This window comes from Apodemus sylvaticus, unplaced genomic scaffold (genome assembly GCF_947179515.1).
Source record: "Apodemus sylvaticus unplaced genomic scaffold, mApoSyl1.1 scaffold_290, whole genome shotgun sequence".
Lineage (NCBI taxonomy): Eukaryota > Metazoa > Chordata > Mammalia > Rodentia > Muridae > Apodemus > Apodemus sylvaticus.
In genome coordinates this window covers 120,284-134,671 of record NW_026263458.1, presented here as the reverse complement: position 1 = coordinate 134,671, position 14,388 = coordinate 120,284, and the positions used below count along the sequence as shown (strand labels likewise).

General features: G+C 38.3%; 1 protein-coding gene across 7 annotated transcripts in view; it reads right to left on the bottom strand.

The window, feature by feature from the left end:
- Positions 1-14,388, bottom strand: part of LOC127676260 (ubiquitin-conjugating enzyme E2 G1-like) — a 122,089-nt gene that overhangs the window by 43,545 nt on the left and 64,156 nt on the right. For 5 of the 7 annotated variants that reach the window (XR_007975810.1, XR_007975808.1, XR_007975809.1 and 2 more), the window contains one exon: positions 5,448-5,648. The exons of 1 other annotated variant lie outside the window; for it this stretch is intronic. Coding sequence is in view for 2 of the 6 variants with exons in the window: in XM_052172145.1 (XP_052028105.1) it covers positions 5,448-5,648 (201 nt within the window). In the remaining 4 variants the exon portion in view is untranslated. Of the gene's footprint in view, positions 1-5,447; positions 5,649-6,550; positions 6,622-14,388 lie in introns of those variants that run through there. One more of the 7 variants, XR_007975811.1, reaches the window with a different exon arrangement.

Here is a 14,388-nt window from a genome sequence, read left to right as displayed (position 1 = left end):
TAGAAGTCAAAGTTCCTCCAAAGGGTATTTGACTCCTCTTGCCTCTAATCCCAGGTGCTTCAGTGGATGAGGGGAACCACGCAAAATGTGGACACCAGCTGCTCTTCTGCAAATAAGAATGGCATCAGCTCTGGCAGATGTGTGTGACATCAATCATTTCCTACGACCCCAAACACTCTTCTGGCCAAAGCCTGGAGAACCGTGGTTAGTCACGAGCAAACATGTGTCATGAAAGGCATGAGCATGTCTGCACATGGAACAAAGCCCATGCTTCCACACACATCACATTAGATGCCAAACCTTCCAAAGGAAAGAACTCCTGGGACAGTTATAGCCAATGTTCCTTCAATAACAAAGAACAGTGAGTTCTAGAGAAAATGGGTTTCACTGAAAAAGGTATTCCCATGATTCACCAATTCAGTTTTCCTTACTGCACAGAGTTCTCTCTATATACTCTGGGGGAAAGGAGTTCACACCTAAAACAATTTATCCACCATAGTTCACTTATGAATACAGGGTAAAGGCAAAGGCAAGCTCCAATTTCCTCTCCTTATACTTTATATATATTCTCGTCCACATTACCAAGTTAGCTATGGACAGGCATTACCTACATGCTAACTGAAGACTGACCAGAGCCATGTCCACTGTGTCTTCCTTTAAATAAGTGTGTGCAATGTGTAAGTTGGAAAAGAAGAAACCCTAGGGTTTTGTTTTTCACTGAAGTATGTGACGCCATCTCACTATCTGTAACGGGCTGTTCCTTTGGAATCAGCTCCTGTGTCACAGCGACCTGGCAAACTTGAATGCTTTCACTATCACTGGAATCCTTGCAATCCTGCCTTGGCTGTGACCCATTCATGTTTGTCCCAACTTCCCAGAGATGTCTTGCTCAGCATCTAATTAGTAAGGGAAGAATCGTCATGGCGCTTATCCCTGACATAGGCGTAGGACGCTATGTTGTGGTGGAAGCCTAAGTCTGTCCTGTTACATTAATCAATTTCCATAAAGCTACTTGGTTACAGATAACAGAGATATTGAAAGAAGTAATTTCAAAATGATCCCCAACTATGCTTAAATTCATTTGAAGTGCTACGTGTTAGAAATAAGCTTTAAATTGGTGAATGAGTTTATTCGCGTGTATACACATCTGAGGATCTATTTGTGCATGTTTCATTACAATAACTCACACGTGGAATATCATACATACAAGGCCTACGCCATTCCCATTTCATTATACAGTATGCAGAGCTGTTAGTGAGGCCTGCATGTTCACACCAAGTTGGAAGTAAAGGCTGACACACAGGGACTCACCTCTTTACCACGATTTCTAATCCAATACTGCTATGACAATTATCCAAATATTCCTACTTGTGTGCTACAGTATTAAAGTGAATGTCAAGGCTTACATTTTAATTTCAATATGTACCTATCATTAACAGTTCAAAATAAAGCACATCATCTCTCAAGTTAGAGGAGCTGAGAGGTGGCAGCATGCTAGTTCAACAAGCTAAAACTATTTGCCACCAAATATAAACACCTATTTTAACATAAAGGTAAGTTTTGTCAAGTTAATCCTTTTTAAGTAAGCTGTGATTACCCAAATACACCAACTATAAGAAGGAAATACTAAAAAGGAAGAGAGAAAAAATAGAGAGGGAAACCTAGAAATGGATGCTGCCTCACAATGGAAGTCATTTTCAAAGGCCATTAACTATCAACTGCCTTATTCGTAGCTCTGATTAAATAAGACTATTCATCCTATGTCAAAGGACGATGTGTCCAGTTTTGAGGAGAAGCTTTAGAATAAAAATATATTGCATGAACTTCAAAGAACAACCAAGCCACCCACAGCACATATTTTAGATACGTGACAAACAAGAAATACTATATATGAATCTTTAAAATTGTTAGAGATGTTTAAATTTTTTTGGGAGGGTTAGAAACCAGAAAAGAAAACACACATCATTTCCATTTTGACTACAAATCCTATGACTGGAACTGTGTTTGTCCTCATGAATTGAAAATACTAAAAGACTACTGGAAGAAAAATTTGTATTGAGCACTCTTGTAAATGATTTCCAAAAATATTATTATATATTTCTTATATATCTTTTAATCATTTCTCGGAAGTGCTAGGTTTTATACTAGTCAAAAAGTTTACTCTGTCATATCTCTGGTGAGCAGACGGTCTGGTAGTAATGTAAATCACTGATATAATTTTTAGCTTTCTCGATTTTGTCCCTCACCTATCTAGGAAATGATTTCTCTGGTGATAACTAACACATCGTGCTAATGAGAGAATCTAATACACAACAGAAAAATGTCACTACTAATAATATTTGCATGAAGTTAAATAAAGCAACTGTAAAAGAATGTCAGACAGTTGTTCTTTAATAAGACACAGTTTCACAATGAAATTATGTTGTTAGTTTTGTTACATCATTGGGTGAATCCTAAATTACTCCATAATGATGCAAGGCGTCATTTATAATTCTAACTTGGTATCTCACTCTACTCTGAAAAGAGACCTTATTAAGGGATCTGCATTTTATTTGAAACAGGTTAAGTATACCTGAGCAATAATAAAAGGTATAAACACCTCTGGTAATATGGGAAAAGTACACTATCACCATTATCTGCACAGTGTCATTTCTTAAAAAGATTTCAATTAGATCGAACTATACCTGCTCTTAGAGGAAGCTATAAGGATTTTATTTGCTACTGTCTCAAATACACAAACGTACAAATTATGTAGAAAAAACAGCTTTCAAAGTATGATTAAAAAAAACAAAACAACCTTCCAAAAGCAAGCTCCTTTCTCCTACCACCCCCATCTGTCTTTTTAACAACACCTTAAGAGAGTATCCTGAGAAAAATAACCTTTGAGGTTTTAAGAGATAAGGAAAAGGAGAAAATGGTTTTGGACATTATCAACTCATAACTGAATCCAGAACTCTCAGTTACAAAAGTCAACAGCTACACAAGTCAACAGCTACACCTCTCAAGTATCTTGCTACAAGAAAATATTATTTTTCTAAACAACAATAACAACAACAAATCATATTGATTTTTAGAGGAATAATCTTTGATTTTAGGGAAAATAGTGTAAGGTAGAGAGATGAAGTCAGGAAGTCCCATTTAAAGCTTTAAGGGGAACAGACTTAACTCCACTGAGTCTGAGTCCAATCATTTGCTAATGTTAGATAAAGGAAAGATTTACAGTTAAGGAAATCTAACTTTGTTCAGGGGAAATGCAAGATACAGATTGTCCCATGCCTCTGCCTAGCTTACGTTTAGAAGACACAGACCTAGATTCTTCAACTTCAGCGTTCATCCGATTCCCAAGCATACATTTTTCTGTAGCTAACATCATATGTGGTGAGTTCTCTATAGCTCAGTCTTTAAACATCTTTTACTGGCTCTAGTAGTCAGTTTTGTCCAATGCTTACCAAGATATTCAAGGAAATATTAATTTGTATTCTACTATAGAAAACTGTGGAAAACTGTACTTAAAAGATTTCATTCACTCTATGAGCTAAATTTTTACTCAGAGATTAAAATAATCAAGCAGAAAAGCCTCTTTTATCCTAAACAATTATATATAGAGAATTGTACATATTTGATTAAATTAGAAAAAAACCTTTTTATCTTTAGCAAAAGGTGGCTTAATGTGGATATTGAAACTATTATTCTTCAAAACTGTTGACTTTTAAGAGAGCATTTCAGGAATCATTCCCTCCCCCACCCCATCCCCCATGCACACACTCTGTCCCACTCACACTGAACCAGCACTGCTGACTCACTACCCATAAGGAAAACAAAAACATTAGGCATGCACAGCACAGGCTTATATTTAGGCAGATTTTGAATTTAAGACTACACACTCTGAAATGGCATCTTGAAAGAGAAAGAAAAGTACATCTACACATGTAAACATATACTCTTCTTAGATGACTTCCAAAATGCACAAAAGGTAAACATTTAGTAACTCTGAAAGTAAATGGGAAGCTAAGCATCACTAACAACACCAAAACAACAACAACCACACAAAAAAAAAAACAAAATAATAACAAACTACAGCTAAATGGTTGATTTACAATACTTTTTAAGTTTGTGATTTTCATCCTTTGTCATAGTGTTCTGTGTCATAATCTGTTCATCAAGCATAAAGGCCTTCCCTGTGTCTATTCTCACAGGCACCAAGGCTCACAGTCCACATACATTCATACAGGTACACAAGCAAACACACAGAAAACACCACAGTGAGCTGGTCATACAAGTTTCTCTATGAGGAATTTAAATTATTTTCCTAATTCTGACCTATTTTTATGTAATTTGCTTTTATTTCTTTTAGTCCTAAATGTTTTGCATCACTTAAAGTCTCCTTAGATGCAAATCTACTTGGAAATGGGCTCTTGCCAAAGCAGCAATCTAACACATCTATGTGGTTCAATAGCCATTTATCAATTGATCATTATCTCTATCTGTTTTATTAACTCTTTTTTCACTAGAGGAAAAAACCTAAAGCAATCTAACCTTTCACAGCATGCATGTACATACACACAACTCAAGGAAAACCCGGATTGGTGATATCTAAATTTTAAAGTGGGGCATGGAAGATAAACTAACTCTTGCTTTGTATGGGTTTGGGGTAGGCTTCTGAAAAGAGGAAAGTTTCTGGGTTGTTTCCCCTTTGCCTCCACTTAACCCTCGCTCCCCCGCGGAGCCTGAGAGCCTGCAATTGTGCAAGAGGAGCCGGGCACGCAGGGCGCAAATCACCGAGCGCTGCGGGTGATTAATGATCCGTCCGCTGCTGCCCTGGCGCTCTCCAGGCAGCTCTCCCTGCAGGGCAGCAGCCGAGCTGCCGGCGGCAGGGGAGCACGGGGGAGAGTGAAGGCACCGAGCCACCGAGAGCCGAAACGGAGGCCGAGAGCAAGCCTGAGTGCAGCCTGTCGCCCTTCGGCTTGACCCGGCCGGCAGGGAAGCCTGCACAGCCTCGCTCGGGTCTGAGTCCAGCTGCTCCAGACACCAGAAGTCAAACCCGCTGCGCTTTATGACTGTTCAGTTGCAAGACCTACTTTGAGACAGCAGACACTTTGACCAAGTCTTTCACAGTCAGAAAGACACATTTGTTGAGTGGCCTTTTCTCTTTTTCGCGGGAAACAAAGAAATAAATTAAGGCAGGGCTCAGGCTGCACATGGTGAAACTTTGCAACAAATGCCTTTGCTTTCTCTAACTTCGATGTCCTTTCTCCCCTTTTCCTTAAAGAGCCCTTGAGGAAGCCATGAAGTAACACTGCACATTCCAGTAACACAGAAATGACAATATATATATATATATTTTTTTTTTAATTTCAAAAACATTTAGAAAGAAAAGTAGCAGGAAGAAAAGGGCACATAACAACTCGAGGTTTCTTTTAAAAAAAATGAAAGAAAAAGTAACTTACCTGTTGGGACATTCTGAATAAGAGGTTAGTATCAGCATTTTGCCATGTCCCCATGAACCCTGGTCCAGCCTCAGTCGTTCTGGTTCCGAACTGCATGGAGTTGTCAGTACAGGAGTCTCTTAAAGTCAAGTCTCTTGCCCTCTTTGGCTCTCTGTCTCTCTGTGTGTCTCTTTCTCTCACATCCACTTCTGCCTCTTCTGACTGAAAAGTGAAGGTGGATTTTTTGAGCTTCTTGGCAGCCAGTAGCAGGAGTACAGTGTAGGTAAGAAGCTGGCTGAACTGTGCATTTCATTCGGGAAGGGGTTGATCTGGGGGAGGGGGGGTCAGAGCTTCCTTCGCACCTTCTGCACAGATATCCCTATCATTTATGCATAGATTGTGACTCCCCTAGCTTGCCTCTGCTCAGTTTCACAGCTGCCTGTCAGGTGCGCAGGCAGCACTGGAGACCCAACCATCAGCTTCAAACCCTCAGCCACTGCATGTCATTGGACAGCAGAGCTAGGAGTCAACTGCACTGTTCCACTGTCAGGCACCAAATGACACTGTACTAACCCCCCTCCAGATACACAGATAGACACACACACTGGTGCATACTCCACGGACTGCCACGATCACCACCCACAAGGCCAGGGAAAGCCAGGGCTCCTCCCTGGGAATTTTCGCCAACAATGCTTTCTGCTGTAACATGTTATATCCAGCACCAGTCCTTTCTTTAACACTTGCAAAACTATGACACTTAAATATTTTTAATTAAACTGGAAGCAAGTAAAGATTCATCTGGAGGAGAACATAAAGTTTGCTTAGTGGCTTTTTAAATATTAGCTGCCACAAGTCACACCGTAATTTTAACCACATATTTATATTTATTTATATATGTGGCTATTTATAACCACATATAAACTCATAGGGAAAATAATATACAGAGATTTGACCTTATATTATAAAGGGTGAACAAGCAAAGCTACCAGTTAAACATGGAAGGTGTACACTAAATATATGCAAAAATAAATATATATCACTTAATACCCAGCACCTCAGGCCATTAATTACCAAATGGAAGGTTAAGTAAAGAGACACTGAAGGAAGAGAAGAAAAATGAATACCTTTTCTTAAAGCTCACATGCAGAATAAAATCCTTTGTTAAAGTTCTCAGGTAAGACATCTACATCAACCTTTTAAATCATAAAAAAAAGGGCAAAAGATGAAGAAAAAAAGAAACCTGTCCTATTTCAGGCAAAAAGTAATGCATATAAAAATGCTATTTTTCATTTAGGACCTCTATGGAAAATTCTATAATGTTTCCCTGCCTGATGAAATATAACCCTGATAGCAGGTCATATTTTTAATTAAACCAGTTTTAAAACAAAACAACCATTTGTTAGATAGTATTTATCTCCCTTATTTATGGAAAAAGCAGAACTGAACAAAATCCACTGTACATAAACACTGTAACTTCAAAATGGAAAGCTAAATTCATGCCATCTCATAAAAGTAGTCAGCAGGAAAAAGCCATCCTTCCTAAACTTAAAATGTAAGGAACATTAATCTTCAGCCACTTACAAATACTGAGGACAAATGTAGCACTCTGTTCGCTCCTTCTTAACGAAAGAATAACAATAAACCTTCCTCTCAGAAACAACAGAAGAAACAGAAAAGCGTTTCGATGGCAGCCTGTGTCATTAGTGGACAATGAGAAAAGATGAGCAACCGTACGCTATGTTGACACAAATGTGCCTTCCCTTCTAGAACTGACATCTCCTGAAAGCTTTTCTGTTAAACTTCCCTCCAGTTCACCACCATTAAGCACAAAAAAGTCTCAAAAGAAGCCAATTCAATATCTGAAAGGAGACAAACAAGAACCCAAAGAATTGTTGCCTTAAAATATATTAAGTCTACCTGTGGTCAATAAAAATATTCTTTCGAGGGGGAGGGCGGGAAAAGCCCCTATGAGTCAATTGTCAACGGTGACTGTACCTTTACTATTACCCACTTAACTCCCTCTAAAATTTGCTAGCCTCTTGATTTCTGAAGTGGCACTCAGTGCCTCAGTCAAGCTGCCTGCTCAGCTCCTGACCTTCCCACTAATGGCTGTTATTTATGGGAGGCTTAAGGACACTGTCAACAGCAAGCTTCCTCCTCTCTCCCCTCAAGCACTGTTGTATCCTCTGCCTGCATGTTCTCTCTGGCCTCTTCTGCTTCCTCTCCCTCTCTCCTAGTCCTTCCCCCTCCTTCCCCACTCTCCCTCACTCCCTCTTCCTATTTTTCCAGCCCCACCCCTTTTTCTCAGTTCTGAGATCCTCTTCTTTCCCAGGTATTTCCCCTAACCCCCACACATGCGGGCATGAACGAACGAACACACACACACACACACACACACACACACACACACCATACCACACCACACCACAAGACAAAAATCAATTTTCATGCAGCAGCAAGCACCTGGAGTAATAGACTCTTTTATTAAAACTGTTATTCTACAAGACTTGAAATTCCCCAGGGATCGGGCCATGTCAAAGCCGATATAATTAACTAGAGGCTCAGCAACGGATCAATTACCAGACAAGCAAGTGATAGTGAAATCAATGAAAGATCATCGGCCACATTATCAGTGTTGCAACTCATTAGGGCAAAACTGAGAAATGTGCTCAACGCGAGCCCAAGCAAGGTGGCATTACAAAACAAAGGGCTAATTTGGAGACCCTGCTGTGAACAATCTGTAACTGAATTAGCCCTTTTCCCCCCTAAACTGCATAGCTCCATAACTAAATGTGACAGACTGAGAGAAGCAGTTTATTAAGACACCAACCCCAAGTTTATTTAGTTCATAAACTCTCTCCTAGAAAATCAATACAGTCTGTACAGGGTTATCAGGTTGACTAGCTAATACATCCAAATCTGCTATGCCCAGCCACAGTCCTCTGACAAAATGCTACTCAGAGTATGCAAACCGGTCTCTCTCAGACTGCAAGGTCTAACCAAACAAGTCTGCAGCAAAACTATTACCTAAATATTCCTGCCGTAGCCACGCCTTAAAAACATCAGGATAGGGCTGGAGAGATGGCTCAGCAGTTAAGAGCACTGAGTGTTCTTTCAAAGGTCCAGAGTTGAAATCCCAGCAACCACATGGTGGCTCACAACCATCCTTAATGAGATCTGATGCCCTCCTCTGGGGAGTCTGAAGACAGATACAGTGTACTTACATATAATAAATAAATAAATCTTAAAAAAAAAAAACATCAGGATAGCCTCGTAAGATTCACAAGAAAAATCACAACAATTACACAGTACTGTACCTCCTAGATGGATTTTGTCAAACAAAATTTTAGTTAATTCCTAAAATCAGTTAAAAAAAAAAGTAAAAGCTTCATTATAACAACAGACACCAGTCCAAAGAGTTAGCTATATATAAACATGCTAAAGTACAAACCTTGAATGTTTATGTTTTGTTTATTATGTTTAAAACCATTTTTAATAAATTTTAGAACATAAAATTCTGACTCCTATAGAAAGTCCCAAAATATGTTATGTGAACTTGCCATCCATTTCCATAGGGAAATGTAGAACCTTGATGCTTTTCTAGCCAGTAAGAGACTTGAATTGTTTTTTAGAGACTCAGGTCCATGACTAACAACAAAACCAAGGCACCAAGACATCTCCTGAGGCTTTCCATTGGCTCAACATTCTGTAGATTACAGAATAACCCTCTGAAATCCTTTGTATCCGAGTTATTTACAACTAGGCCATGGGGATAAACATCGTTTTCACAATTATTGCTTTCTTCCTGATTCAAAGTCGTGTACTTCAGATTAGGGGATCACAAATCTGAAAGGTCACGTGACGCTCCTCACAGTCCCTGAGACTGAGAGTTAGGCTGTGTACAATGAGAGGTCCACCAAGGAGCTCTCAAGGTCCTGAAGAAACTGTAGAACTAGGAGTAACTAACTCTTCTTCATAAAACACAGCAGTAACACACACACACACACACAACTCTGAAATACTTTTACAACAGTAACATAAGACCAGGAGAGTGGACAAGGTAAGCAGCTCTGGAAATAACTAATGATGTTTTAACACTTACAATGTTTTTACTTATTTATTTATTTATTTTAAAAAAAACCTGTACTATTAACATGCCATCAGTATACTCAACTGGCTTCAAATTCTAAATCCTAAATGTTAATTTTAAAAAATAGTTTAAATTCAATTTACAGATGCTACAATTACACATTTGTTTTTATCTGGTATTTATCAAACATTTCACCAGTCATGCTTCTAATAATATTTTTTAAAGTTAAGCATATATACTAACCCTGCACTAACTGCACACTTTGGATAGTAATTAAAAGTTGTAATTACAGGAAATTCATACTTTTAAAAACCTTTTTGCACATAACTACACACTGTGCATGTACCCTCAATGAGATCCAATTAGTTACAAAGAATTTGCATTTCAGTTAGTGTAGGATAACAAGACTACAGAGAGGTGCAGTGCAATCCCACCAACAGAGGAAGGCAGTGTGTTCTTTCCTGTTCGCTCTGTAAGCAGTAATTCCCACAAGTGATTGCTTAGAATGTTACTATCTTTTTAATATTTTGTAGTGAGGTGAATTTGGGTCTTTTCTTTTATTTTCTCAAAAATTACACAGTGATGGAAAAGTTAGTCACAGTTACTGACTACTGACAGGCCAAAGAATGCTCTTTTGCATATACTTTTGGAATAAACTAGTTTATTTATTGTGTTGCTTTTTGTTTGTTTGTTTGTTTGTTTATGAGAATATAACCCATCATTTCTTTATATATATTACAATTATTTTTTTTAAAGACAGAGTATCATCATGTAGCCCTGGCTGGCCTGGAACTCACTTTATTGACCAGGTTGATTTCGAGAGATCTGCCTGCCTCTGCCTCTCCAGTGCTAGGATTAAGGGTGTGCTCCACCATACCCAACTTTACTTTTCTTCACTGGATTTAATTTCTTCAAAACACAGGGCTTTCTTAATGTCATTCTGTGACTGGGAACATAGAAGCTATATAAAGGTCGTGGTTCTGTGCTAAGAAACTCAGGCCCTGCACTAAGAAAGCACTTGAAGGCTTTCTTTCTTTCTCTCTCTCTCTCCCTCCCTCCCCCCCCCCCCTCTCTCTCTCTCTCTCTCTCTCTCTCTCTCTCTCTCTCTCTCTTTTTTCAGTTTTTTTTTCCTCCCTAGCTAGGGCTACAACGTAAATCCTGAACAAATATAAAATAAATGTATGGCTTGTGCACACAGTTTAAGAAGCATCCGCAGGACTACTGACAGCTTACAGAACCGCACCTGTGGCTCCCTGGGCTCAGTTCTCCCGCTGTTAGCAGACTCTGTAATCTGTAATGACAGTGTACTGGCCTTTGCTCTTCCTTCAGTCACAATTTACTTCCAAAGCTTGGTTAAGTACAGACCTGGGTTAAAGATCAGTGGTTTTTCATGTGACACACGCTGGTATTCATCTAATGGCTTGTCAAGACAAAACTGTCCCTGTTCTTGCCAAAATAATAAAAATGATGCTTCACATCGCATGACAATCAGCACTTCCTCATGGTGGGACAGCTCGAGCTTTCTGTAACTCATCTATTTTATAGAAAAAATATTGCTAACTGGCTATCCACTCTCAGTGTACAGAATCAGGTTGCCATCCTCAAATCTCTTTCCTTCTCAGAACTCTAAGGCAGCCTGTAAACTAATGACATGCGACCTTAACATATAAAGGAATGCTGAAGCTCAGGTTCCTAATGCATTAAGGCACATAACTTAATATATGCAAATTATGCAGGAGCAGCAGGCTGGTCTCAGTCACAGAGGTGGGGCAGGCAACTGAGGAAATGTCATTTTTCTTGAGAACGAAGTGTAGGACTTGCTTTGCAACATCTGTTGGTCTGTGTGGAATGCTAACAGATGTGTTAAGTGGGAAAAAAAGGAGAAAGAACTAATGAAGGAAAACTCCTCTGAACAGATATTTCCCTCACTTCCATACTCCTAAGGAAGAAGGTTGACAGCCACCCTTTCCCCTAGTGAAGCCTGCCACCCTTTCCCCTTGTGAAGCCTGACACCCCTACTTTATTGTGCCATTTCTTTTCAGACACAAAGTTAGGAGGAACAAATTTGGTTCAATATAAAGAATAGGAAAAAGTAAAGCTAATAATAATTTCAATTTTAAATTTTAAATAATAATTTCAATTTTAAATTTTAATTTCCACTTTTTTGTTTGCTTTATAATTGTATAGTTATCTATGTTTATACAATTTGAAGAGAGGACAGTAAAATATTTGTTTACCTTAACACATATAAACCCAAACATAATGAGTACACAAGCACATCTATGTGCACTCTGTGGAGAAAAGAAGAAATGACATTTAAAAATACTTCTTAAGATCAAGAGCTGCTTGGTTGATAATGTTGTTCATTTGAAATGTAAATAAGTAAAATAACCAAAAAAGATCATAAAATAAAAAATGATAAATAAAAGATCAAGATCTGAATTATCTTTTCGGTTTTGTTTGGTTGTTACAGGTGTTTTTGTTTGTGCTTTGTATCGTTTTGTTTTTGAGACAGGGTTTTTTCCACATAGCTCTGACTGTCCTGGAACTTACTATGTAGCTCAGCCTGGCCTCAACTCGAACTCACAGAGATCTGCCTGCCTCTATGAATTATCTTCCTTAATGTAAAGATACTCATTGTTACAATTAAGATTCACCTAATAGTTACACCTAAATCTTTGCTTGCCAACTGATTTCCAATTTCTTTCTTTCCATTTCGATCTCTGTAAGAGATGGACAACTGTGTCTCGATTGCCAATGTTCCCAAACAGTAACATCTGGTAATCATGGGTCCTCATGTTTAAATTTTAAGGAACCAGGAAAATTTTTCTTATTTAGCAATTGTTTTTCTTGTTTCAGTTTATTCGGTGACTGAGCTGTAAGTAGCAGACTGACATGTATGTAGCAGTCTTTAATTCAGGTTAAAAGGATGACACATGGCAGGGGGTACATGGGGGTACATGGTGGTTCAGATTTTAATCCCAGCCCTTGGGAGGCAGAGGCAGGCAGATCTCTGTGAATCCCAGGCCACTTTGATCTCTATAGTGAGTTTCAAAGCAGATAGGAGTGAGATCCTATCCTCAAAAAGATATATGATTCATGCACGCCAACAACTAAATGTAACCAAGTGTCATATGTAAACGATCTAAACTACACAGTCTATTACTCTTTCTATTAAAATCTTTATGGTAAGAATTTAGGTTTAGAGTCCATGAATTAGCTAATTTAAAATTAGCTTAAAGGGTCTTTATGAAAAGGAGAAGAAAAATCTAAATTCATGTTATCATCTTTGATTGGCATCTCAATCCTTCTCCTCCAAGAGTCTGTGTTAGAATTCACTTGTTCCTTCATATTTATAATATTCATATATAACTATATATAAATGCCAGATGGCTTTGACAACCTAGTTGGACATTTCAACATATAGTAGCTTCAGCCAAAACAGCCCAAAGATTCTGAGGAATAAGACCATTGTTCAATTTTTAAGTAAGAGTACCCATACCTTCATTTATAGTCAGCTTTCTGCCAAACCATTATAGACATACTAAATACTCAGATGTGAACTCACAGGAACACCAATCACATCAGTGCACGAGACATATATAACAGCTGCTATGCACTGAGAGAAGAAAATGGTGACCAATACTGACAGAGAAAACCTTATGCAGTAAAAATATCTTTATGTGACCAGAAAAGGAACACAAGCCCCTTAAACAAGGTTCGAGCTACTTCAGAGAGTGACATTAACATTCCCCTTAGGAAAATATTGCCTAAATGCTTTACTGAAAAGGAGAAAATGCTCCAATTGACACTTGTCTAACTTGCCTGAGATGCTGTGTCTGACACCCTAGTCAGGGCTGAGCGCCGGAATGCACTTCCAAGAAATGTTAAAAGGCTATAATCCATGGATGCAAAAGATCAGAAAATGGACAGATGTGGTTAGGTACAGTAGATCAGGTAGCTTACAAAATGCTAAGGAAATGAGAATCCCTTGGAATCAAGATTCACATTTCAAAAAAGCATCTTCAGTCAGTACAAATCTTATGCCTACAAAAGATCAAGCATTTTCCTATTTTGTTTTGATCTAAAAAGTAAAAAAGTGACTTTAATTTTTTTGTGTGTACAAGCAGTGACAAAAGCTGTCTTACTATCACAAGCTTCAGTTGATGTCCTGTGAGAAAAATCTTCTGAAAGAATCAGTGGTATCTTTCCTTAAATGACTATGAGGATAAAAATAAAAAGCAAAAGCAAAAGACAAAAATCCAACAGGCTGGGGCATGGAAGTGCACTGGGGAATTACTTTCATATGACCACGAAAGTTGTGGGATTGTAAAGATAATATTAATGCTTTTATTTACTTCCTTCTAAAAACTGTAGCCTGAGATGCTGGCAGCTCTAGTAAAAATGTCACAGTAATAGTTTAAATTACTGTCAAGAAGGAAGATTGAGATTCACTTCTGCACAAGAAAACCCTGTTACAAGGCTCAATACACACAAACACACACAAACACACACATACATACATACATACAAACACATATACAAGTACTCACAAACACACACACATACATACATAAATACACACAAACGCACACATACATGCACAAACACATGCACACATACTAACAAACACATATACAAGAACATATACACATATACATACATGCATACATACACAAACATACACAAGCCCTTACAAACTACTTAGACACAAAAACATGCTTACACAAAAAATCATGCATATGCCCACACAAACATACATTTAAGTGAAAAACATTGATGCAAAGAAAATTTGTATGATTTCTGGATTGTTTTTCAAATTAAAAAAACTTAAATAGGAGAGTGGGGGCCTTTGGTGTAGGACCTCGGCTG